The sequence below is a fragment of the Tinamus guttatus genome, unplaced genomic scaffold (genome assembly GCF_059628265.1).
Source record: "Tinamus guttatus ecotype Peru unplaced genomic scaffold, ASM5962826v1 Tinamus_guttatus_pri_ptg001602l, whole genome shotgun sequence".
Lineage (NCBI taxonomy): Eukaryota > Metazoa > Chordata > Aves > Tinamiformes > Tinamidae > Tinamus > Tinamus guttatus.
In genome coordinates, this window is record NW_028290136.1 from 3,514,065 (window position 1) to 3,538,619 (window position 24,555).

Sequence of the window (24,555 nt, forward strand, 5' to 3'; positions counted from 1 at the left end):
TGGCCAGGCTCCGCAGAGCATCTTGGAAGTGGCATCGCTCCCCAACACCAGAGGAGCTGACCTAATACACGCCTCGGGACTCAGGCTGCCCTGCTTCCTGACCCTGTCACAAAACCTTTTCTTCATGTACTGCACTCATCAGCTTTAGTTCCACATGTGATTTTAAGAAACTCATGTCAAACAATGCTGGTCTGGCCAGAGCTAAGAAACAGACCCAGTTTTCTATCCATGAACAGGAGTGGTGGAGTTGGCTGTGCCCCTAGATAAGACCACTGCTACTGGAAGACATCTGGCTTTCTGAATTTAAAATAGCTCTCAAAAACGTTTGTTTCGTTCCTTCCAATCCCTTCAGTCACAGGACACCCACAACCCTCTGCAGTCAGGAAGATTATATCAATTAAGTTTTTAAGGTATTTTGGCACACATCAGCATCTTACAATTCGGTATCTGCTAGTAGTGCAATATGCACAGGCTTCAGGTGCAGTTTGTCTTTTCTGAGTTTTTCCTCTCCTGTTCTCTCTTGGTTAGCTCTGCAGCTCCAAAGAGAATTTTGCCTGATGTTAAATAAGCTTTTAAGGGAACAATATACTAGGAGAGAAGAATAATCCATTCTGTTGACTTTGGCAACTCTGAACTCTGGCTGGCTTTGTCAGCTGTGAAACCTGAAGCCAGAACTTAGTGCTTTGAAGATAAAAATGGTGATTACTTAACATCAAACAAAGGCCTACTTTAACATAAATTCCATACATGTTTCTTTAGCCCTATTCACTAAAAGGACACTAGGGAATTTCTCTGGCTGGATTTCTGTTCTGAAGATGCTGGATTTCTTTTCTTGAGTCCTGGCCCGAAGACATCTGCCCAGACTTGAGGCACAAGTTGTCTAGAGGGTATGTATACTTAAAGGCTACAAATAATCCACAGTATCATTAATTCAGTGCAAAATACAGCACACTTCCAACAGTGTAGAAGGTTGTCCCTCCACAAGGAAGGAGAGGAAAATTAATAGAAAAAATGAGTGCTCCTCTTCTTGAACATACCAAAGTAGAGGGAAAGAGTGCCTGCATCTGGGGCATCTGGGGACAGCCAAGTGCTCCTTCTTCTGAGCTTACAGATAAAATCTCACAGAGGTGTTCTGACGTCATGGTTTTCTGTCCAACATTCACATTGTACTGTGTTTCTCTAAAACATTCTTTTCAGGAAGAGAGCTAATGACACCATGGGCTATCAAAATATGAACACTGCTTTGCTGTTTTAAAATATACCTTCTACTACAGTGTTTTGTTGATCCACCAAAATCCTAGAACCATTGTATAGGTAAGAAAGCATTGGGGCAAATGTTGAGGCATCGATGGAAAATTCAGGATCCTGAACAGTGATTCTGAGCCTCACAATGATACTTCCAGCCTGCAGAGATTCAATCTGCACTTTCAGCTTCCCCGAGTTGTATAAGGCAGAAATGCTGGGTGGAAGTGAATTTCCAATCTGAATAAAGTAAGAGAAGCATCAAAAATTAGGAAACCAATAAGAGTAGCTTATTTTAAAATTGAACTGTGGTGGTACCATTTTTAAAGATTTATACATGCACAGTAGAAAAACGTGGTTAAAGGGGAAGCTTCAAAGTGTTTTATAAACCCTTTTTTTTTTCAGAGACTATATAAACACACAGAAATAAGAGCCTCATTGGTCAACGTTTGAGATTCTCATTTGAAAACAGGACTCATCTGACCACTCATCTTGCCGCAAGCAGTACCCAGGGCAGGGTTTGGCATTAAGTATATGCCAGAGGTCAGTCTCAGTAGTCAATCTGAATGTGGCCATCATACTTCGCAAGACAAAAGAGTGTGGATACAGGCTGTTTTGTGCCACATCATCTTAGTGCAGAAAACTGGTTCTGGAAAGGTTTGATTAACCTGAGGTATAACTTTAGACAGCAGTGATTACCTGAAACTCACCAGTCCAAGGCCAACCTGCACTGAGTACAGTGACAAAGTAATCTCAAGGTGAGCAGCAAGAAAAATGGGCAGATAGCTTCCAGAAAATATATTTGAAACAGCTCACCTTAAAGGCAATATCACGATTACATCATAATATCACAATTACATCATGATTGATTAACATTCAGCTAATTCAGCTGAGTTAACATTTAGCTTATGGAACAAATGGTGTTACTCTGAATATGAAAGATATATAGTGCTGTCAATATTTGAGCTGTGCAGAAGTTGGTAGGTTTCACACTACCAACTCTCTCTCTCTGCTCTGGGAAGCATCTCTTTTGCTAGAACCTTTTTTTTCTATATGCACCTCAAAGCACACCTTTGAGCATGGAATGCATAGCCATAAATCAATACATCTTTTTTCCTATTCAGCCAGAGTTTGCTCAAAAAAAAATCTATAAACTTGCTAAACTGATCTAAGTTCATATCTGGGTGGGGAAGCAAGAAAAAGAGAAGAAGAAAGAAATAAGAAATGCACAGCATGCTCCCAAACACACAGTGAGGCACAACAGGCACAGATGGCCAGCCTTTATTTTCCTTCCCAAATTCATGATGCCAACTAGATCTGCATCAACCTCAGAGTAGGTTCTTTGATAACATCTGCGCAACAAAAGTGGACAATTTGCAACTATGGGAAAAAAAGCCATGACAGAAGGCTCAACTACCATTTTTTCTCACGAGTAAATGCCTTTTGAAAATATAGCTTCACCAATGTTAGCAATTTTTTAAGCCAGCTTTATATTCACATATGTTTATGAGATCCCTTGTATTTTGGGAAAGTTTAGTTTTGGATCAAGATCTAAGTTCCTCTGTTTGGGCCCTGTTCTCTACAACAAAACTGTAAGGAACTATGGTGTCTGAAATGCCCTCTCTGTTCAGGAAGATGAGAGTTGGTAACAGAGTTCATGACTCAGTTTTGTTTATGGCTGATTATATCTGAGCATTGATAGTGGCTATATGTGGGTATATAATGAAGAGAGTTAGAAAACAAAGCCTAAGTCAGTCACTTTTGCTTAAAGAAAGAGGAACTTTGAGAACAGTCTAACTTTTTTTTTTTTTTTTGAGAAGACAACACTGAAATGAAAGCCAGCAAAGTCATTTCAAAAATCCATTAAAAAGCCTTAGGTCAGTTTAGTGCAAGTTTATTACCAATGTAAAGATCCAAGGGAACGAGTCCCTATTGTGCACCTGATTTTTTTATTCCTTTACTCTTCTGTAAGGGAAAATTACCACTGGCACTATTGCTAACAAGATCAAGGGCTTGATCTGCTTAGTCAGATGGATTTTGTTTTAATTACAAAGATAGTCCACAGGAAATAGTACGATGATTTTCAAGGGACATTTCAGCTGTGTAGAAAATTCTCTATTAAATTAAATAAATTTGCAATTCAAAAATATATATTACCCATAGTACATTAACATTACCTCTGTAAACAACAGACTTGAAAATTCTTGATATGCTGAACTATTGGTATCATATAAATCTTCTGTTAAGTTGTAGTTCAGGATCCTCACAGTGACTCCAAATATCTTGGCCTCTGGAGGACACAATATTGAAATACATGCTGACCAAGCAGAAGAGGAAAGGATTCACTGAAAACTGATGTACTCACAGCAAAATCTTCAAGGCACAGCCAAATGCTGACAGCCAGCAGTAATATGGTGTCAGCACACCTGTTTTTGGCATAACCAAAGATAAAATGTATAAATCTGGAATTGATATGCAACCATTTGTTTTAGATCCAAACATACATGGATCCAAACATACATTCAATTATGTCACAACATGGAGTACAAGACTTGAGCATCCCCAGCAAGAAAAAATACAGTGGGAGCAAAACTGTTAGTATTTAAAAGAATATCCCCCTTTTGTATTTAAAAGAAGGTCCCTTCCTCTCTTTTGGGGGAGGGATATGAGGGGCAAAATAATGGTGTATTAAAAAAAAAAGAAACGGAAACCAATTTCTTGCTATTAGTGTTCTATACACCAAGCACTTATATCAGTGCTTATATCAGGTCCATAAAGATATTTAGGTGCCTAATCCCAAATGAATGAGAGGATACACACACATTCTTGTAGGCCTGGCCCTACATAACTATTACATTTGATTTACATCCCAGGTTGAACATCTGTCAGCTCATCTTCAATCCAGCAGTCACAATATTTTTTCTCCCAGATCTTGGAACTGTGGGGAGTATGTATACTCCTAAACTAGAGAGGGGAAAAAAATGCGTGTGCAGCTTCCTCTAGTGAGCATGGACAGATCCTACACAAAGCACATCAGCTGAGAACTAGAGCGCAGGAATTTAACCTGTATAAGAAGAGGCAGTTATTCACTGGACTTATCTTTGAAAAAAACCTTTTTTTAAGGGTTCCAACTCCATACTCTGTAGGCCAACCCCCCGTTTCCAGGAGCACTAGACCTCCTCCTTTTCTCCCATGAAGCAAGGCAGTTCCTGCTGACCCAAACAGGAGTCATCTCTCATCTGATCAAAGGGAAGGCTCTTACAGATAAACATAAATAGCAGCATTCCCATGCTGGCAGCCATTAAATACTTCACTGCCTGCTTTTTAAAGAAAATGAAGGAAGATCTCTTTTTGTGAAGGCTCAGAAAATTTTTTAAGGATAATGAAAAAGCAAAGTTATGTTTCATAAACAGGGCCTTAGGGAGCTAACATCACTGGCTAATTGAATGAAATTATGCAGCTATTCTGTAGGCTTTCTTACACAGCTCTTGTCATTCACTTTAATCATTCACTCTCTCAAACTATTCATCAAAATCCAGCCTTCCCCTGAGCACGTTCAGTAGGTCAGCAGAGCCCTGGCCAAAGCAGCTGACTGGATTTTTCACTTACCCCAGCAGTCAATCATGAGAAAAAGATCCTGATAGCAGAAAGGGTAGTGATGGCAGCAGAAGGTAGTGCCAACCAAGCAAAAGCGAATTCTAGCTTAGCCTAATATCTGTAATTGTCTGAGTCAGCTCTAGCAGTGCTTCATCAGCTGAGGCCAAAGCCCTGCTGCCTGGTGGTCCAGGACAAAATGCTGGTGCAGGCGCAGATAAAGTGTCAAAGGAGGTGGGAAATTAAGCTCAGGGAGACCCAGAGGGATCGCTGCTGAGCTGCAAGTGAGTGTAAAGACAGAATATTTTCAAGTGGCTATTTACCTGTTTTAACATTTTGTTGGGAAATGCTTTTCTTTCCACATGTTTCATAGCTGATTTCTACTGAGTACATCACACCTGCCTCCAGTCCAGACACATCCATTTTCATTTCTTCTGTCTTCAGGTTTTGCACGACCTCCTTGTCCTTGAATACTTGGACTTGGAAAGTATGGTTCAGAGTGGAAGGGATGTGCCAAGACATTTCAAAATTATTGCTGGTAACGCTGAAGATTCGGTGGTTTATAATTGAAGGAGGATCTATCACAGTCCCAGGGAGGGTTATCAAAGAAAAAACATTATTTCATCCTGAAAACATAGTGCTCTTCTAAATTCATTATTATAGACATGCACTTTTGTGGTCAATAGGGGAAATTTCTCTTTCAATTATGTCACAACAGAATATTCATCTCTCTCACAGTAACAGGTTCCCTCATCCATGAACCACTGCAGTGACTGAGTGTTCATTCTTTTTTTTTTTAAACATAAATATTAGTTTTGAATCTCTTGTAATATTGATAATCTGACTGAACTATGGGCTCAAGCAACAAAAGAAAGTTGGAAATAGTGAACTTGTGTAATCTACATATGCTCACACTTGTGAGCCTCTTGCCATTTTAATCATTAAATGTACATCTTTAGGTGGAGATTCAGTGGTTTGATTTTGACTGGAAAGAAAAACACCAATTGCTATGTAAGCAGAGCCCAGCTTTTATAGGCTGAGCGGGTGGGGGAGGAAGGGGAGAACATTTTACTTATTTTTGCCTCTCTAGCCCAATGCAATTAAGGATTAGAAAAGACAAGCCTCTTCATAGATGATTCCTCTCCTCAGAGGAGCAGCCATCCAGGCATCTATATTCGGTGGAATTGAAATGATTTTGAGCAGGGCCTCTCTCTCTCCATGAACTACAGAGAGAGTAGAGATGCTGTCCACAGACTAGACACCTCTCCTACAGACAGCTGGGATCAGGTGAGAGGAACATCAGCCCCTATACTGAACTAGACACCAAGTCATCCTGCTACCACAATTTCAATTCTTTTCTACTAACAGCCTGAGAAAATGGGTTGTTTTCTTAAATTATTTTAATGGGATAGAATTGTTTCCAGGCCTTGTGCCAGATGGCCCAAAAGTCATACTGCCTTGTGCTGGGAAGATTTCAGTTTAATTCTTTCAGCTTCAAATTAGATCAGAAGCTGTGGATAAAGACGAAGATCAAGAACATCCAGCCTATCTCAGTGAACAAGACAAAGAACTCCTTACAACTATTTCCTCCCTAAAGAAGAACAGGATGTTGTTAAAAGGATCGTGATACCCCATGTCTGAAAGAACTGAAGTCACCAATATAAAGACAATCCTACTGGGGTTTGATTTTGTTCTTATCATGGTCCCTCATGCAGCCGCAATACAAAGCAGAGAGAGCATCCATTCACAAAGGTTAGCTCCAGCTGTGGCCTGGCAGCATCCTGGCAGACCATCCACGGCCAGCAGGATCTCTTGCATGTGGTACTGGAGCCTCCTCCTTCTAGGACCAAGCAGGGTGGTGAGCTGGGTCCAGATGCACGAGTGTGGTATCCACCTTGTGCAACTCCCACTGGAATTCCAGAGGGAGCTGCACTTGAACTGTTCACCAGGCAAAAGTGGCTCAGGAAGCCCATCACTGCCACCCCACTTCAAGGAGGTCGGCTTCCTCTGGTAACCACTGGGATAACCACAGGCCTTTTCTAGTGATCTATTCATAGCACTGCAGCTCCGGATCTGGATCTGCCACTGGTGGATCCTCTTTCTTTCTTTCTATAAGTGGACATTCACTCCAGAACTATCGTCAGCTTCTGTGAACATCCCCCTGCCATAGCTCAAACAGCCTCAGCAAAAAAGGGATCAACAAAGTGCTGAATTAAATGCAAGACAGTATTCATTCAAATCCAAGCTTACTCACAGCATCCAGCCTCAGCAGATTGGTTAGTCATGGACAAGGGAGTTGAATTACTTATTGACTGAGAGCTATTGCTAGTGTTAATGGTATCCAACGCTGCACTTGGAATAGATGTTACTATGCCTAAGGGAGAAACAGTAAAACATTCCTAATACAGCAAATCCAAAGTAATAACATTCACTTTTTCAGGAGCTGAAAAGCAGCAATAAAAGTTATATAAATACAAATGAAAATAGATATATTTTCACGTACGTATATTAATAATACATTAGTATTACATATTATTTTAATATTTGAGGCTAAGGGACTGTAAAATTGTTTTTGAACGAAAGCAGCAAATCTGAAAACATTTATTTATCTCATAATCTGTAAGCTTGTTAACAGACCCATTGACGTCTGTAGATTGTAAGTACATGCCTACATACTTTGCTGGACTTTGCAAAGAATCATTCCACCCACTGCTAAACTCCAGCTGCCTCCAAAAGAGAGCTCATCAACACTTTAGCAGCTCAAGGTGACATTACACAGCCACTGAGTTCAGGCTGTAGTCATGCAGCCCAAAAGGAAAGGAGACTTTATGTGCACATAATGTAATTAAACAGATTTCCACAGGCCACTAGGGAGGTGTACTGACTATGAATGACTTGCTCTGAGAAGAAGTCACGGTCTGAAGGTAGAGAGATTTTAGCTAGTGGGCAAGGACAGCTGAGGGTAAGATACAGGAGACAGTCTGGAACTGTGAGATAAATATACCATGTTTCAACCAGAAACAGCTAGCTCCTATGGCACCTTTTCCCTATATTCCAGTAATTCTCAGCTCTCAGGCAGCTCCTGCCCTAGACCAAAGTCCCACAGAAACGGTCTCTGTATTTTCAAGGTGAGGTCTACATTTCTTACCTTCCTTTCTTGTTTCCCTCTGTTGAGGACTGACATCAGCATGTTCATGCCCAGGGTTGCAGCTGTAATAACCCTCCAGATTTATGCAGGTGTCTCTCTTAGGACAAGCATTGAATACAGCATAGGAACATTCATTGACATCTAAGAAGAAAATCATATCTTACACAGATCTTCATAATAACATCAAGATTGACCTGCAACACATGTTGACCAGCCTATGGAGATGCTAAATTCAGGGAAAATCTGCCATTAATTTGTTGGAACAGCTCCAGATTCATATAGGTGCAATGAAATCAGAAAGTTGCCCTTCCCTGAAACAAGCCCTGATTGAGTTATAACTTTTTTTTTCCCCCTGAGATTCTTTGGAATAAAATGGCAATAGTGGCAGCCCTGTCTTCCATGTCCAGGGTGTGATCCAAATCCAAGCGAAAGGAGAAGGAGAGAAAGGCAAATTGCCCAGTCACTTAAAGTTTCACTGAAAGTTAGACTGTGTTTTCAAAAACATACATTAAGCAAGAAATGATGACAAACTGCTGTTGATGCATTGCAGGAGTGGAAATGTTCACGCAGCTATGTAGCAAAAAGCAGATTAAATCTATTTAGATCAACATTTTAAAATATTTACCTAAAATTTAAATACAAAATTCTGAATTAATTAACAGACTATAAATGTTCATTTTTGCATACAAGCTTATGGAAATAAACAAGTATATACAAATGGAGTATATCTGTATAAACAGATATAGAATACCTCTACACTCTTGTTAAGAGCCTCTTCTGCCTAAAATATCTAGTGATTATGACAGACTTCAACTCCCTTTGCTTTTCAACCCAAAGATGGGCTATGCTATTAGGGGAAAATAAATGTAACTCAGTAAGCAGGAATATTCCCCTCCAAATTATCCACTCCCAAATAATTACTAACTACACCCATCTATTCATTTTATAATGTATGGTATAGGGCCATAGTTGCAAAGCCTACAAAATTTGCCACATCAAAATTTGAGTGCCAATGAATAGTCATACACATAAAATCTCAAGTGAAGAGGGACAAAAAGGCTCCCTTCAAGGACAGGATTATAATAAATAGAAACCTTGCACATGTGTGTCAATCACTTCATACACACGCTTCACGATGTCCTTCAAGGAAGAGGACACATCCACTAGTGGAGCTGGTTGATGCAATCCAATGAGAACCTGAGAGGCCACTGTCCCCGAATATATTTCTGCATGGTTACTCTGGATATGATACACAGAGGCACTCAAGGGTTGTAATGCTCCAGTAATCTGGAAAACAGGTGAATAAACAGTTCAGTATCTCATTTATCGGTGCAACTGTATGCCAATGAGGCATAACCTATGCAATGATTATAATTATAAACTGAGTGCAGAAAACACCTATTCAGAAATCTTAGCAGACTAGGTCTCTATTTATGCAAGGAGAGCTCTTCTTACTATTGCATTTCACAAAGGAACTACAGCACAGTAATGCCAAACTACTGAAAGCGTGGGGCTGCAATGTCAGATCTCAAGCACTTTGACAGAAGCATGTAACTCAGAAAGGTATGGAAATGTTCTCTTTGCACATAATGCTTAAACAACAAAATCTCATAGATAAAATATACTTTAGATAGGCCATTTGTGCACCTGTAATAAAGCTGTCCAACACTTCCTGCTTTAAGCAACTAAAAAGAGTCCTTTAATTTTGCCATAGTTTCACCAGAACTAAAGTTTTCCAGGGTAGGAGTCAGCTTCAGGCTGATATTTTTTCCTTATGATTGCTGAAGGCTTCAGATGAAATAATTCAGTAGTTGCTAAGAAGTAGGACCTATGAAAAGTCATTAAAGAGAATTCCAGAGACATTATGTGGAAGAAACTCTACCATCACCTGACTGCTTAGGAAGAACAAATTGCCATTTGGCAGGTGTTCAGACTGACTTGCATTAGGACTGTGGGTTTTCTTCTTCCTAGGAAAATGTTACCACTCTTGTACAGGTTTAAATTCACTGAAAAATCAGATTTATGTCCATCGTCAAGCAAGCAAGCATGCTTCAGCCTCTTAGAGCTCTGAACCAGACAGAATAACTCAGCTTTTCCAGTGGCTCCTTAGGGCTTTCCTTGCAATTTCAGTCCCCAGCTGTGTTGTTCTGAGAGCAGAGCTCTGTGTCCACAGAACACACAGCACTGTCTTTCCCCTTGCTGTTTCAACTGGTGTTCAGGGAATATAATGGAGAAAGGGCACTGACTGGGACATGAGGAACAAAAGACAGGCCAAAAAAGATGGAAAGGAGGGGCTAGAGAATAGAATGTAGACGAAGGAATGAGGCTTAAGCAGGGGGAAGTCCTGGTGTTGGCAAAAGTAATATTAAACAGAAAAGAAGAGGGGAGGGGAGTGAAGCAACAGATTGTTGAGCAAGGCGACTGGGACTAAGAGCTATAGAAAGAGACCGTGGGAATGATTTAGTCCTCATAACCACACATCACAAATCAGAGTGGGGACACTGAAATCAGCTGAGCATTGGAAAAGGCGCCGCTGGAGCAGACAGGCCCTGGAATACATTCTTTCAAGAACAAGTTTCTTGCAAGGCGTCCTTTTGATGTTTTCTTTTGAGTGTTTGACTTTTTGTCTTAGCTTCCTTGAGAGCAAGACAGGTGAGTCTGAGCAGATTGCTTCTGCTCCTTAACCCAACAGGACAGGGTCAGGCAAGGAGGAATTGAGGCAGCAGGAAAAACCAAATTCATACAAAGTCCCCATGTTACTGCTATTATTTCTGTTCTCCTGCCCATCAAATCTAGAGTATTATGGGAGAGAAGTATCTTTTGCTATAATCTACATATATATATATTTTCTGCATATATATATATCATTTGCTAAGCAATAGGGAACTTCCCTTTTGGGTACCTTTCAGTGACAACATCCAATCCCATCCAATCCATTTTTTTTTTCCCATGCAATAGTGACATCTACTAGGAAAACGCTCCAAGTTTATGGTTTGGTGTCTTTGTCCTAGTTCATCAATCCAGTTCCTAAATATCATTCAATGGATTGAAAAAGTCACCCTGTCTGAACACTACTTTAGCCTGTAGCTTGGTTCTTTCTGTAGACAGACCATCCTTTAGCTCTTTAGTCATCAGAGAAGATGACTCTTCTCATCTGTTGTAGCTGGGATGCTATGACATGTCCTGTGCCGCTGTAACGCGGCTACACACACAGTCACCATGGCCATGGCTAATCCCTGCATGAGGCAGAGCCTTGGTCCTACAGAAAAAGAAATTCACTGGTGTCTCACAGAGCACCACTTCCTACAGCAAGAATGCAAACGAAATGGATCCAGGGACATTCCCATGCCATAATGCCAGATTTTGGCAGGGAAAATTTCAGCCCTGCATAATCCATCCTGCATGTAGTTTCCAGTTTCATAGATCAGATTTGTTTCTTGAAAAGTTCATCTCAAAACTCCTTCTCGGAAAACATCCCACTTAGCAGGTCTTGAAACCCCAACTCAGTCTGACTGGCACAGACCTAGAACGGAACTGAGTTGAAGCAGGTATCACTTAAGCAGGATAAAAAGTATATTTTAGAATATGACTTTAGATTCCTCTTGTCAGAGACCTGAGATATCTACCAAAGAAGCTGTTAAAACAAAGTTGCTTAGGGTTCCTGAGGATGTAGTTGACATTTGGAATACATTATGGCCCAAACAATTATCTTGCAGAAACAATCAGAGAGCAACTAGATAGCAAGATTCTGCCCAGCACATAGGATTATGAGACCCTTCCCAAACCAAAGCCATTAGTGGTTACTGAGTAACAGCGATGCTGATGCAATGAGCAACAAACAAGAAGGTTTTCATTTGTACATACCATGGAGTGTAACAGGCGTGAATGATTCAAAAGGTGGGGATCCACTCTGATTAATTCACTAAAATCCATTTTAACAAGCACTGTCACATTGTACCAGAACATTTCTTCTGAAATGAACAAAATTAAACAGCCAAATCAGCTGAGGTCCGAGGCCACAGTTCAAAGCCACAGGAAGGCCCTGGGAAACTGAAGCCAGGTTTAAACCTGAAGTTTTGAAGGGCCCACATAAAGCACCAGCTACTGCTATGTTTCCCATGGCTGCAGAGAGCAACACTAGCTAGAAGAACTTGAGCAAAGTCCACTGGACCTGTAGCATCTGCTATTCAGGGCTCACAGGTTGAAATACTGAAGCTGAATATCCTGGAGCTGATCCAAAACAGATTTCTATATTTGTTTTATGAAGAGCTATGGCAACAGTTGTTCTGCCCACTCCCATCCTCAGAAGCAAAAATAAAGCATATTTTTGTATTAGAAACAGTTTTGAATTTTTCAGTTGCATACCCTCTGGCACTGGATCCACACAGCCTTCTCCTTTGGATGAGCTGCAGCATTTTTTAAGCCCTGGACATTCAGTATCAAACGTGCAAGGATAATCAGATGTTTCCATATTCTCCGTTGGACAAACACCAGGTCTTGAGGCAAATACACTGGATCTATTGAGTGCTAAGCAACAAAAACATTTCTGAGAGCAAAAACATAGAACATTGTTTCCATAAAATTGTGGTGCTGAATTTATAACAAACACCTTCTCCTCATTCTAAAATTGTGTCTGTTCTGAAGTTTTCACGGGGAGAAAACAGCAGTCGTTATTTCATTTCAATAGTGTAAATGTTATAAGAATTTTTTCTTGTTCATGACAGTTCTGTTACAGAAATGTTTAAATTATGATTTTCCATAAGTGTTTATGTGTATAAAAGCATATATATATTTATAGTTCCTAAATATGGAGACATTGAAACACTGCAAAATTCAGAAAAGCAGAAAATGTACCCAATGTCAGCTATGATTAATCCCAATAAAATATAACAATCAAAGCAAACAAGTAATATCTACTCTGCAATTCAGGAGACTTTCTTTAAACTTTTGCTGCAAAAAAGTTAACCTTTAGTTATAATAATCAAAGATATTACACGAGAACTGAAACAAATGCTGTTCCCAGTCACAGATAAACGGGTTACACACAAGGACCGAGCTCATGGTCTCCAACCTGGCGGCATCCACATAGCACCAGCCCTGCACCCCATGAGGTCGCTCACCCAGGGCAGATGACCCTACAGACACGGCAGCCAGGGCAGCTGGTTTCTGTTTCCCAAACCAACTGTAAACAGTGGTCCTGGCTCAATGCCAACACCTACTCTTCTCCAGAGGAAAAGAGTATAGTTAGGTTCTACAAATGCCATGTTCACCCACGCTTTCAAATATAGCTACAACCTCAGCTCTTTTCTTTCTAACTGGCATAAAAATTTCTCTTCTCTTTTCCATTCGTTTTGTGGCTACGGCTCCTTGGTCCTATAAACTCTCAATCTATTTATCATACAATTAAGTCAGTCAGGAGAAAAATGAAGATGAATCTTGTTATAGAAACAGGCTCTAATGGAGAAATGCATTTCTTATAATAAAGTTGATTGCAAAGGAAAGGCCTATAAAAACGAGCAAACTACAAGTCTATCAACAAATGCCATCTTCTGTGAGTTTTCAATTTCTGTTATCCCAAGGCTCTGAATAAAACTAGTGTTTCTGAGAAATGGAAGGGAATATTGAATCTATGACTTTTGCCTCAAACAGGCAAATGATCTTGATTAGTCAAGATTTAAACTAAATTGTGTAATGTGCTGATATATGCACATTCCAGGCCCCTCTCTCTGCTCCTTCACAGTAGACTGGAACCTACCGCAAAAAGAGCTCCTTGGCTTCTTAGCAAACTCTGTAAGAGATCTCATTTTTAATGCTGCAAATACTCAGTTCAATTTACAACCAAAGGCTAAAATTTAAAATTAAGCATTGAAAACTCATCACACAGAATTTGTAGCAATTAAGAAAAGCAATGTGATTTTAGTGATGGGGGTCCACAGCTTGTCTGGAAAACCCGTCAGAACCCACAAGCTGGAGACCAGTAAAGGCACTGAGATAAGACCTCCCAGAAGCAGACATTTTATTTGCACATGCGGCTTTAAAGCTTTGGGTCCAGAATACATGGGTGAGTGCCTTGGACACACTATTTTTGATATTTCCTATCATATTTGGTATGTCCTATCATATTTGGTATGCTCTGTACATATATTTTGGGTGTACACAGTCAGTGAGCACACCCTTTAACAAGACTGCGAGCATCATTCGAGTTAACATTAGGCAGACAAGGGCTTCTCATAGTGAATAAGGAGCGTCCCCCCTGCCCTGACGCAAGGCTGACTCCCTTATGTCTTGCAGGATTTGCCTTGCTACCTGAAGTTCACTTTGCATCACAAACTCAGATCTGTAGTGACAGGCTAAAACAAAACAAAACAAAAGAAGCAACCCTGTGTAAATTTTTTCTTTTTACCATGTTGAATAAAAGAATTTAGTCACAAGTCACATGCAATCTCAGCAAACACTACTGAATCCTGGAGGAGCGCCACACTACCCATTTACCTCAAACTTAAAGGTCATCATTTTTATATCAGTGGAAATGGGGATGGATTCACATCACATTCCTGCCTCATCACACCAGACGTACTTTGAAATTCAATTCAGGCTCTCTACTTCGATCATCTTGGGGACAGTCACCCAGAGGTAAGCCATCTGCCAAGCAACACTGGTAGCATCAGGGGACCAGCTGCCAAACACCTCCATGAGTCAAACAAAGCATAGATTTTTCTCCTTCATTATTTGCATAAACTTAGAGAATTAGAAATGTAGCATCCATTGCCTAGCAACCCAAAGCTCATTTACAGCCTATCTAAACTATAGCCGCGGTGTGTGGCGTGACCATAAAACTGGGAGGTCTCCCAAGAGCCAGGTGTTGAGGGATACAATTTGTTCAATGGTAACCTCCCTTTTCTCTCTCTTTTCACCCAGAGGACATGGTTTTCATCCAAAGGATGCAGCACAGCTAAGGATGAAAATCCTGCATTTGTCTTAGGCATCAGAAGGTGGAAGCAAACCTATGATATTATAGAAAAAAGCCCGTTAAAAAGTCTGTCTGACAGCTTTGGTTATAGCATCCCATTTCAAGGCTCCAATGGAAATTCTCCATTCTTAGGCTCTATCCAGGTCTTAATCAGGATGCAGGGCAGCATCAGGATGTGCTGGTTCAGTGTCTGGCAAAATACTTAATGTCCTTTCCTATAAAAAGTCGTATCATTCACCAGAACACACTCTTCTGTGTGGGGATCTTCTGGATGGGGATCAAACAGAGAGAGATGGTAGATAAGTAACTAAGGATGGAGCCTCTTGCCTGTAGCTCTCCTGTTTCATCTTATGCAGTGGTATGGAAGGTGAGTAGTGAATGATTCAACAAGAAGAGGAGTAACCATGCTACAATTCAGGCAATGGAAAACTAGCCTGGAGAACCACATCCCATCTCTGCCTAAAAGAATTTGTGCAAGATGCTGAGAAAGTCACTTACAATAAACTCATAACAACCTTTCAGATACATGGGTTTTTCAGGCTCTGGGAACCTGATCTGCTGCCTTAGCAAACATGAGATTCCTCACAGTCACCACTGAAGACACTGACTCCAAACACATTGAGTTGTTAAAGGCAGCACTAAGTCCCCTGAAGAAAGAGCATATCCTAGATGTTTCAAAGAGGCCACACAAAACTATTTGATCTGAATCTCTCTGCAGCTCACTTCCTCAGCTGTAACCACAGAGCACCTCCTTCCCTTCACACAGGCTTCATGAAGATAAATTACAGCTTGTGAATCACCCCAGGATTTACCTCAAGACGTGATAAATAATTCTCTATTCAGAGAGAGGCTTAGCAGAGCACTCAGCCACAGAGTGAATGCAGAGGCCTGAGTGATGCACTGCTGGGAAACTCATTAGAAGGGCTTCTATCCTTTCTGAGCATGACATGGTCCTTGGGGCAAGGCAGAAGAAAAACAAGTAATTTAATTTAAAGAAAATGCATGCATAGACACAAAGAGAATGAACAATAATTGCATTTATTTAATTCTAACTTTAGAATTAACCCTAGCATGTCTTAACTTTTAGATACTTAATTTTGCAATCTTCATTTTTAAAAGTTGAAGTATTTCCTTTGTGTGTCTGTGTGTGTATAAAACTATCCTAATGGATCAACAGGCAACTAGTGGAAAATACTAGAGTAATTTGACTAATGGCATACATATTTCTGCCCCAGCAGTACAGAAATAAGAAAAGCAGGGCCTGTCATACCCCATGCAGGGATAAATGATTCCTTCCAAGAAGAAAAGGTGGGGAAGAGTCCAGAAACAGGTTACTGTGAAAGGTCAAGCTGACCTTTCAGCTCCTAGAACAATGGAGAGAACGCCAGCATGCAAGCATGGATAACGTCAAGAAGAAAATAACAGTAGAGCCACAGCACACCATACAGCGATTTCAGCCGTTCCAGTTTCCTCTTTTCATCATTTATTTAAGACTGTGTCTAGACAGTACATTACTATTCACAGAATTTATGACTAATGCCCTGAAAAGCAAAGATACCGGAATAATCTAAACAGAGAAATCACCTAGAAACCATATGAATCCTTTGATGGCTTAAATTATTCTCAAATTAAGTTTGACAGGAAAAGAGTGAGGATGATCAGAGCATTTCACCGACAAACCCACCAAGGCTGCATATCAACAATGTGGCAAATTGAATTTGAAATTCCGTAGCTAAGCTTTGTGGTAGAGTTTTAGTATTGGATGACATAAACTCAGACACCTCTGAAGCTTCTGCGTTTGCTAGACATGCTTCTTCAATGCATATGATTATACTAGAGAAAAAAAAAAAAGTGTAACCAAGCATGGAGTTTCTGATTCAAATAGAGAACCATAACTTGCTGGTCACTCTTCAACATATTCTCTTGTGCCACGGAATTCAAAAAGCAATTTTCTCCAACTGCTTCTCAGCCTTGCCATTTGATTAATTTATTTGTAGTACAATTGTGCACGCATGCATATATATTAAAAAGATCTTACTGAAGTGACTGTTGAACATGAATTAGATCCCCTGGAGATTTTCACCAACCTGGAACTACTGCTTTAAAATATGTATTATCAATAGTAAGTCTTCTGTCAGTCTGACAAGACTGCCTGGAAATACTGTAACCTGCAGGTCAATTTTTACCCTGGCTGACATTTAGCAACAGACACAGAAATAAAACAATAGCAGGAAACAATAAATGAGGGATGATGTGTGCCTAATTATGCTTTTATTCTTTTTCCCTGCCAAATCATTTTAAAAACAAATAGAACAAGCACCTATGTGTTACAGTCTTCCTGTTAAAAGCTTTTTCCTCCTAAAACAATATTCTCTTTATTCTAATTACTCAGAAAATAATTTGAAAAAGTTGTTTGGAGGTTCATCTTCTAATGTACTGAAGCAACTTCAGAGATGGATGAACGCATTTTGTCAAGAATGACAGATCACCTGACAAGACATATGGCTCATACCCACTCATGTCACGTTATATGATCTGATGCAGGAGCAGCTTGGGGGACATTCCCATGGACTTGAGTCACTTGAGCCAAATGACCCCAAGGCACAGCCAGGGCTGCAATAGGACCTATCCTTTTTGATCTTTTTACATTGCTGATACTATGAAAATTCTTAGGACCATAACTTGAAAAGGGGAAATGGAGAAACACTGAAAATATGAGACAAAATTATGTCCCACATAATTTTTCTGGATGCTGGCACCATTCAGTGCTTTCCCAGCTAACCCAGGATGCCTGTTCAGCTTAAAAGCATATGTTTTTGTCCATAAAAGAAGGTTGTATGATAATCATTAATCATATATATGAATATACATATATTATAAATATAAACATATATATATTTGATATGTCATATAATAATTAAATTATCTACTGAAACAAATACAATCTAGCATGGCCTTTTGACCGAACAATCTTTTTCAAGCATTATTTTTACTTAATTACAGATATTACAGACTTCACTCAGATTTTTACTTAATTACAGACTTAAAGCAAAATACACTTCTCTTTTGCCAAAATGGGACTCATGCAAAACTTTTGCACCTCTTTACTTCTACTGAAAAGCTTTGGCTTATACCAATGTGCCTCCCCTGGCAAACAAATAGCCAGAGGCACTTTGTCATAGGAATTCACTGGTGAGTCCTTGGGTGATTTCAGAAATTTTCTCTGAGGAATCACTTCTACCTTTTTCTTTCAAGTACTGTGCTAAAAATTAGGAATAGATTGTTGTCAACAAATAGCCCTGATGGGGGAGGGGAAAAAAAGTTCCAACTCAAGTGAAAAATTATCACTTTTTCCCAAGTAAGCAGTCTTGTCAACAGCTCAAAAGTTATATGAGATCTGCTAAAGGGTTCACCAGTTTCTACCCTTCATGTAAACAGAGCTCTGGGTAACCATGAGAAAACTGACCCCAATATAGTTTTGATAGGAAAGTATTTGATACAAATTTGCCCAAGGCCGTGAGTTTTTTGAACTTGACACCCAATCTAGGTGAGCAATCCAAAATCTAACCCATTCCAAATCAAGCTCGTGCTGTAAATGCAACCTCACCTAGCACAGACACAGCTGAGTGTGAGTTACTCCACTTGGCCACAGGTACTGAACTGCACCAGGACAAGTAGAGACCCCTCAGATGGGAAACAAATAAATGTCTTTTTCATTTTGTCCTACAGCAAACAGGCAGATCCTGTGAACCAGGAGCATTAGTATTTCATGTCTATACTTTAACGTTTTGGACCAGGTTTACTGTGTTTTTTATGCAGACTCACTGATCTTACCATTACTCAGAACTGAATTAAAGTTGAGTCTCAATTTAAGTGATCACCTTTCAGCAGAACCACTTATTTTGACTATTAATCTGGTTAAAACTTACCCAAAGAGCAGTAGAGTCCAACTTGTTCATATCCTTCACAGCAATCTGTAATATTTAGGGTCTCGGGGACTTTGACAGTGTGATAGTGTGTTTTATAGTATGTTCGGGGACAAATCATCCATGGAATCCATCCTCCACAGGAAGTGTTTTTCTCGTAAGACTTTTGATAGGCAACCATTTTAAACACATTCGTGGTCAGGCTATAGTTGCACAGATGATAGCCTAGCAAAGACAGGCCTTTTTCTGGGGGAAAAAAATTTAGAAAAGAAAGTGATAGGCACTAACTCTTCATATCACAGCATAAGGTTTCTGCAGTGTCTAGTTAAAAAAAAGTTATGATAGCAGCAATAGAACCAATGCCAATGAATGATTTCCAAGAAAGCTGATGTTAGGAAGAATGTTACTTCTGAAAATGGACAGGAGAAAAAATTAAAAGTGACCGCCATAAAATTAAAAGTGACTGACATAAAAGGTATGCATGATTTCAATCATAAAAGGATGAAGACTGACTGAAAATTCAAATAGCTCTCAGTGTCTTCAGGTATATATATAAAAAAAGGCAATTTAATTCTAATAAATGCAAAGAAAACTAATACACACGCTCCAAACTTCAGATACTTAACTTAAGTTAACTTAAGTTCTACAGGAACTTGAAGAAAAATTTCTTAACAGTGAGGGTGACAGAGCACTGGAACAGGCTGCCCAGAGAGGTTGTGGAGTCTCCTTCTCTGGAGATCTTCAAAACCCGCTTGGACGCAGTCCTGTGCCACGTGCTCTAGGTGTCCCTGCGTATGCAGGGGGGTTGGACTAGATGATCTCTAGAGGTCCCTTCCAACCCTAAGCATTCTATGATTCTATGATTCTATGATTCTATATGCGCCTCACAAATCTCATGGACTGAGGAAGGGTATTCAGAAACATAGAAAACACAAACATTGGGAAAAAAAACACTATACAATATTTTTAATTAGGGACAACAGCTGTAGAGTTTATATTCACTACTTCATCTATCTATCTATCACACAGTTATCAGTATTTAAGTTCAGCTGCTGAAACTGTGTCTATAAAGAAAGCAGAAGAACAGGTACTTCTAAGTCAGAGTCATCCAGGTAGTTCAGATGTACACCCCAGGCTCAGGCCATCGAAGTGCCTGCCTTTCTTCACTGAGTATAAGTGGAAGATAGGATGAATGACTTACAAGCAGATGAGTCACAGTAGAAATTTGGAAGAAGACATCCTTCTGACATTGCTGTAGGCTAAAACTGGGTAGTTAAGCATCACTGGGGAGCACTTTCAGGTGTCTGACACACACAAAAAAGCTATTCTTTAAGCTTCTGTGTTGCCTGTCTACATTTGTAATAGGCAATGTTAGTCCAGGTCCTATGAGAGCTGCTATGCTTCACTGACTGCAGTTTAAATGAAAACAGTGATAGCTCATTAACTACCTAATTTTATGCTGGTCCGCGAATAAGACTGAATTTCTAAGCTCTGAAACCAGCAACAATGAGGGTACATTTAACACAGCACAAACCGGTCTTAAATAAAGCATGTAACAAAACTGAAAGTACCTGCCTAGGAGCAGTTAAACAAAAAGCAAATCAAAATCAATCAAACAAAAAAGTGGAGTAAAAGAATGAGCCACTAGCAACCTACAATCATGTCACTTACAAAAGTCTGTCTCCAGAGTAGGTACCATACAAGCCAGAGGAGTCAAGTTGTCCTGCGTCCCATTCAGCAAAGAGATGGGATAGAATTTAAAAGGTCTATCCATTTTGAACAGAACTGATATAAAGATCTTTGAAAGGAAAATATGTTTTGCAGTACAAGGACAAATACCATAGGCTATGGAGCTGGCTCAGCTGTGTGACCTAGAAGGTCTTTCTCCAGTCTTAATCTTAGCAGCTGTTTGAATAAGAGCAACCTGAAAGACACCCCCTGCCTTAGCAGTTGAAAAAGCTGTAATGGAAAATAGATGGGCCCTCGCTCTCCATGTTCTCCCACCCCAGGCCTTCTCCCACCCAGTCCTGGCCCCATCTAAGCCCACCTGGGGCCATCAGATGTTCCAGTCCCACCATGGCCCTGCTCCTGCTTGGCCACAGGGCCCCTCAGCCCAAACTGTGGGTGACTACCTGGCCCAGCCTTGGTCCAGCCCCACCGAGGTGCCTGGTGACCACTGGGGCAGATTGATATCCCATCTTAGCCTAAGTCCTTCCTGGTCTCCACAACCTTGCTTGATGATCTCACATCCTGGTTGAGCCTGCCTAGAGTCCCTCACTGGCTGCCACAGGACAGCTCCAGCTAGGGGGGCCCCAGGCCTCCCTGCCACCATTTTCCCTCGGCTCTCAGTTCCCAGTTTCCAGTTCCTCAATCCTTAGGGAGTAGCCAGGACTTGCTGCACCTTTCCAGAAACACCACAGGGAGAGCTAGAGACCTCCCAGCAGGGCCTAGAGAACCCTGTGTTGCTGCAAAGAGTATATCCTCTATTAGGGCATATCCTGAAGTCCTACCACCTGCTTTTGCCTCCTCCCCAACCTCAGGGAGGGCACCTTTGTATCTGATCTCTGAGACTGCCTCCAGAAACAGCAGCTTAAAAGGCTTTCTGACATCAAAAAACATCAGGGCTATGCTTTTTCCTTAGGAACAGAGTCAAGGGAGATAGATAGATGGCTGTCTCCCAGCAGCAGGAAGCAGGGACATGGCTTTTTTTTCAGCCAAGGGGCTCAAACCTGTACCTTACCTCTGATGCAAGAGAGAAACCTGATATTTAAACCTTTATCAAATCTATTTGACTGATTATTATTTCATGTAAAATGCAAGTGGCTTGGAAGGAACAGGTAGCCATCATTTCATCTGGGAAAGCATTCCCTTGGTACTTGTTAGGACTGCTCTGAGAATATCTACCATGGCAAATGCTTCTAGACATGCAGGTGTGGAAAAACAAACAAAATATTGTTTCTGGGTCCTGATCAGGCTTATATTTGTGAGATAGATACAATAATACTTCACCCTATACAAATTAGGCCAATCCCAGAAGTGTACACAAAAGTATATTGGGGTCCTTCCTGATCTTGATTGCTTCCAAGGAGTAAGATAATCACAGAATCACAGAATGGTTGAGGTTGGAAGGGACCTCTAGAGATCATCTAGTCCAGCCTGAAATATAGGGCTAAAGCTGTGGCTGGAAGGGAAAAAGCTGAGAGGCCGGGCCACAGCTTTGGGCCCGAATGGCTAAATACCCAATCTAGGATGGAAACAGTATCTTAATCATTTGGAATCTAGCCTTTATCTTAAGAAAATACACAAACACCTGCTGTTGATCAAGGAAAGTGGGAGAAGTAAGACAGCCTTTGTGCTATGGAAATAAGAAAGGAAAAGTACAGTATTAAGGAGTTAAAGTATAAAATCATGTTAGGATGGGGTAAGGCTACAAGAAAGAACTGTGTAGCCTGACTCCTTGCCATTCTTATTCCTCCATTTCACCAGAGCTTGTATCATAGCACAGCTAAAGCAATGCAGGAATTCAAAGAGAATGCCAAAGATACATGTCTCAGTGCAGAGCTGAAGCTATAACATGGACACTGCACTGAAAACATAAAAATTCCATGGTCAACTGAGCTGACTGAGGCTTTACAGCAAAATGCAATGCAAACACAGGTATGAAACAGAGAGCAAAATGGTATAGAATTAGTCACAGTTTATAATTAGAAACTACAGCTGTCAGAGCAGATATGAAATCAAAAATACTAGGTATAGAATGAAGCTGCCAAAACCAAAAGAGCAGATTTGATATATTGCTACAGTGGTAAAAAGATACTCTCTCTAAAAGAGACAGGACTAAGGGTGATGGGATAGGATGCAGCACCACCACCAACCTTACGACCATTCATCACTCTCATCTAGTCTAAAGGGAGCTTTAGACACTCACAGAGTTCAGTTATTTACTGATAGCACTTTCTTCCTGAGCAATATTGCTTAGATCAGTTTGGGCTCTTCAGTAAACTGGCTTTCAGTTCTTAATACTACTCCTGTGGGATTACGGCACTATCAAACATAATTAAACCTCACTGACTGTTTTTCTATCAACACACAGCCAAAGTGAATAGCAAAGTAGAAGGCACCACCTAGTATTCGTGATGCTATGTTAGGCTTTTGTCATCTCAGAACTTCAGTTTTCAGTCTTATAAACCACCAGCTTTCAGGAGTGGCAGGAAAAATACAAATTTTATTATGCTAAGTAAGAGCAAAAACAATATAAACAATTCAAGTAATAGGAGACCTTGAAAGGAAGGCCTCCTATAGCACTCTTCTTAAAATTCAAGGTCCAATACAAATTTTGGTATTTCAGGCCATAGTTAAAAAAAACTGCAATAATAAAAGCTTGGAAGTTTTTGTGCCACAGACTTAGTTGCAATTCTGGAAATCTCACAAGAGTTGCTCAAGTGCCAGAAATGCTACCATTAGTTTAAAACTACAAAATCCTGTCTCATCTGAGCACAGAGACAAATTAATTTAAAGCCAACATCATTTCCTTTAAATGATAGCAGAATGAGAGGTTCTGATGGATCCCATTCTATAGCTGTCTTTTTTTTAATGTTAATTTAACAGAATAACTGAGAAAAATCTGCAAGTCTCTAAAAAAAGTCTTGTATTTTAATTGAGTGCAAAACCACTTAATTAAAAAAAAAAAACCCTACCAGAAATCACTTTTTTTCCACATTTAAACTAGAAGCTAAGGAAAAATTATAATTTAATTTAGCAGGTGTAAGTTAGTCATTTCGTTAAATTTTCCGATTACCACCAATACCATAGACAAAAGTTAAACAACATGTTATCCACAATGTCATTTTATGCGTCTCCTGAAATTTTTCAGGTACATTAAAACATAATTTCTTCAAAAAGTTAAAAATGTTTAAAGAGCTTTTCCATCACTGAACATAAAGTGGCAATTCTACTCATTTATTTCTAACAAAAAGGAAACAACTTAGGACTAAAACATGGTGACAAATGTGTTTTGTTTAATTATCAACAGACATTTCTTAAAAGGTTTTTGAGACATTGCCAGCTTTCCGGAGAGATGTCACCACGATTATTTCCAATAAAGAGATATCTCACATCTAAACTAAGTGATGCTACATAAAAAACATAGTTCTCAGACAGATTTTCCATCACTCACCTGTAATTTCATTTCCCCTTCCCTGCTGTGTGGCTGCGCAAAGGATGAGAATAAAAATAACAGTGATCCTGGCCATTTTGTCAGCCATGCTGGACAACTGCCCTTTCGCCTTGCTTTGTTTCCAGTGCAAGTCAAATACTTCAGGCTTTCAGAACAGGGAAAGAGCTGCTCTGTTCTTGCCTTTTGCAGATGGGTGATAACTACTAGCAACAAAAACAAATAGGGTCCAGCGGGAATTTCACTGGTGCAGTCTCCTTTGCGCCTTCCCCAAGGAACCTGCCTCTTCTACCTGCTCTGCTTGGCCCACCCTCGGGCACTGTGAGAAGAATGCATTCAGAATTGCTGCTTTAGTCCATATTTATCCTTCTGAACACTTATTCCCTCTTGCACCTTGAACACCTAACAGCCAGGAGCCATATAAGTATATACATCAGCTGTCCTTTATATATACATGTTGAATTTTGTTTGTGTTCCCACATCAGATGATATTATATTTAGG

At 40.1% G+C, this 24,555-nt stretch overlaps 1 protein-coding gene across 1 annotated transcript in view; it reads right to left on the reverse strand.

Moving 5' to 3' along the window:
* UMODL1 (uromodulin like 1) overlaps positions 1 to 24,132 on the reverse strand; it is a 51,407-nt gene extending 27,275 nt beyond the window's left edge. The window contains exons 1-10 of the mRNA XM_088539368.1: positions 24,057 to 24,132; positions 18,884 to 19,126; positions 12,350 to 12,511; positions 11,849 to 11,955; positions 9,079 to 9,271; positions 7,985 to 8,125; positions 7,091 to 7,210; positions 5,160 to 5,414; positions 3,420 to 3,532; positions 1,263 to 1,482 (exon numbers count right to left, since the gene is read on the reverse strand). Coding sequence (XP_088395494.1) covers positions 1,263 to 1,482; positions 3,420 to 3,532; positions 5,160 to 5,414; positions 7,091 to 7,210; positions 7,985 to 8,125; positions 9,079 to 9,271; positions 11,849 to 11,955; positions 12,350 to 12,511; positions 18,884 to 19,126; positions 24,057 to 24,132 — 1,630 coding nt within the window. The remainder of the gene's footprint in view (positions 1 to 1,262; positions 1,483 to 3,419; positions 3,533 to 5,159; positions 5,415 to 7,090; positions 7,211 to 7,984; positions 8,126 to 9,078; positions 9,272 to 11,848; positions 11,956 to 12,349; positions 12,512 to 18,883; positions 19,127 to 24,056) is intronic.
* Positions 24,133 to 24,555: the final 423 nt, after the last annotated feature.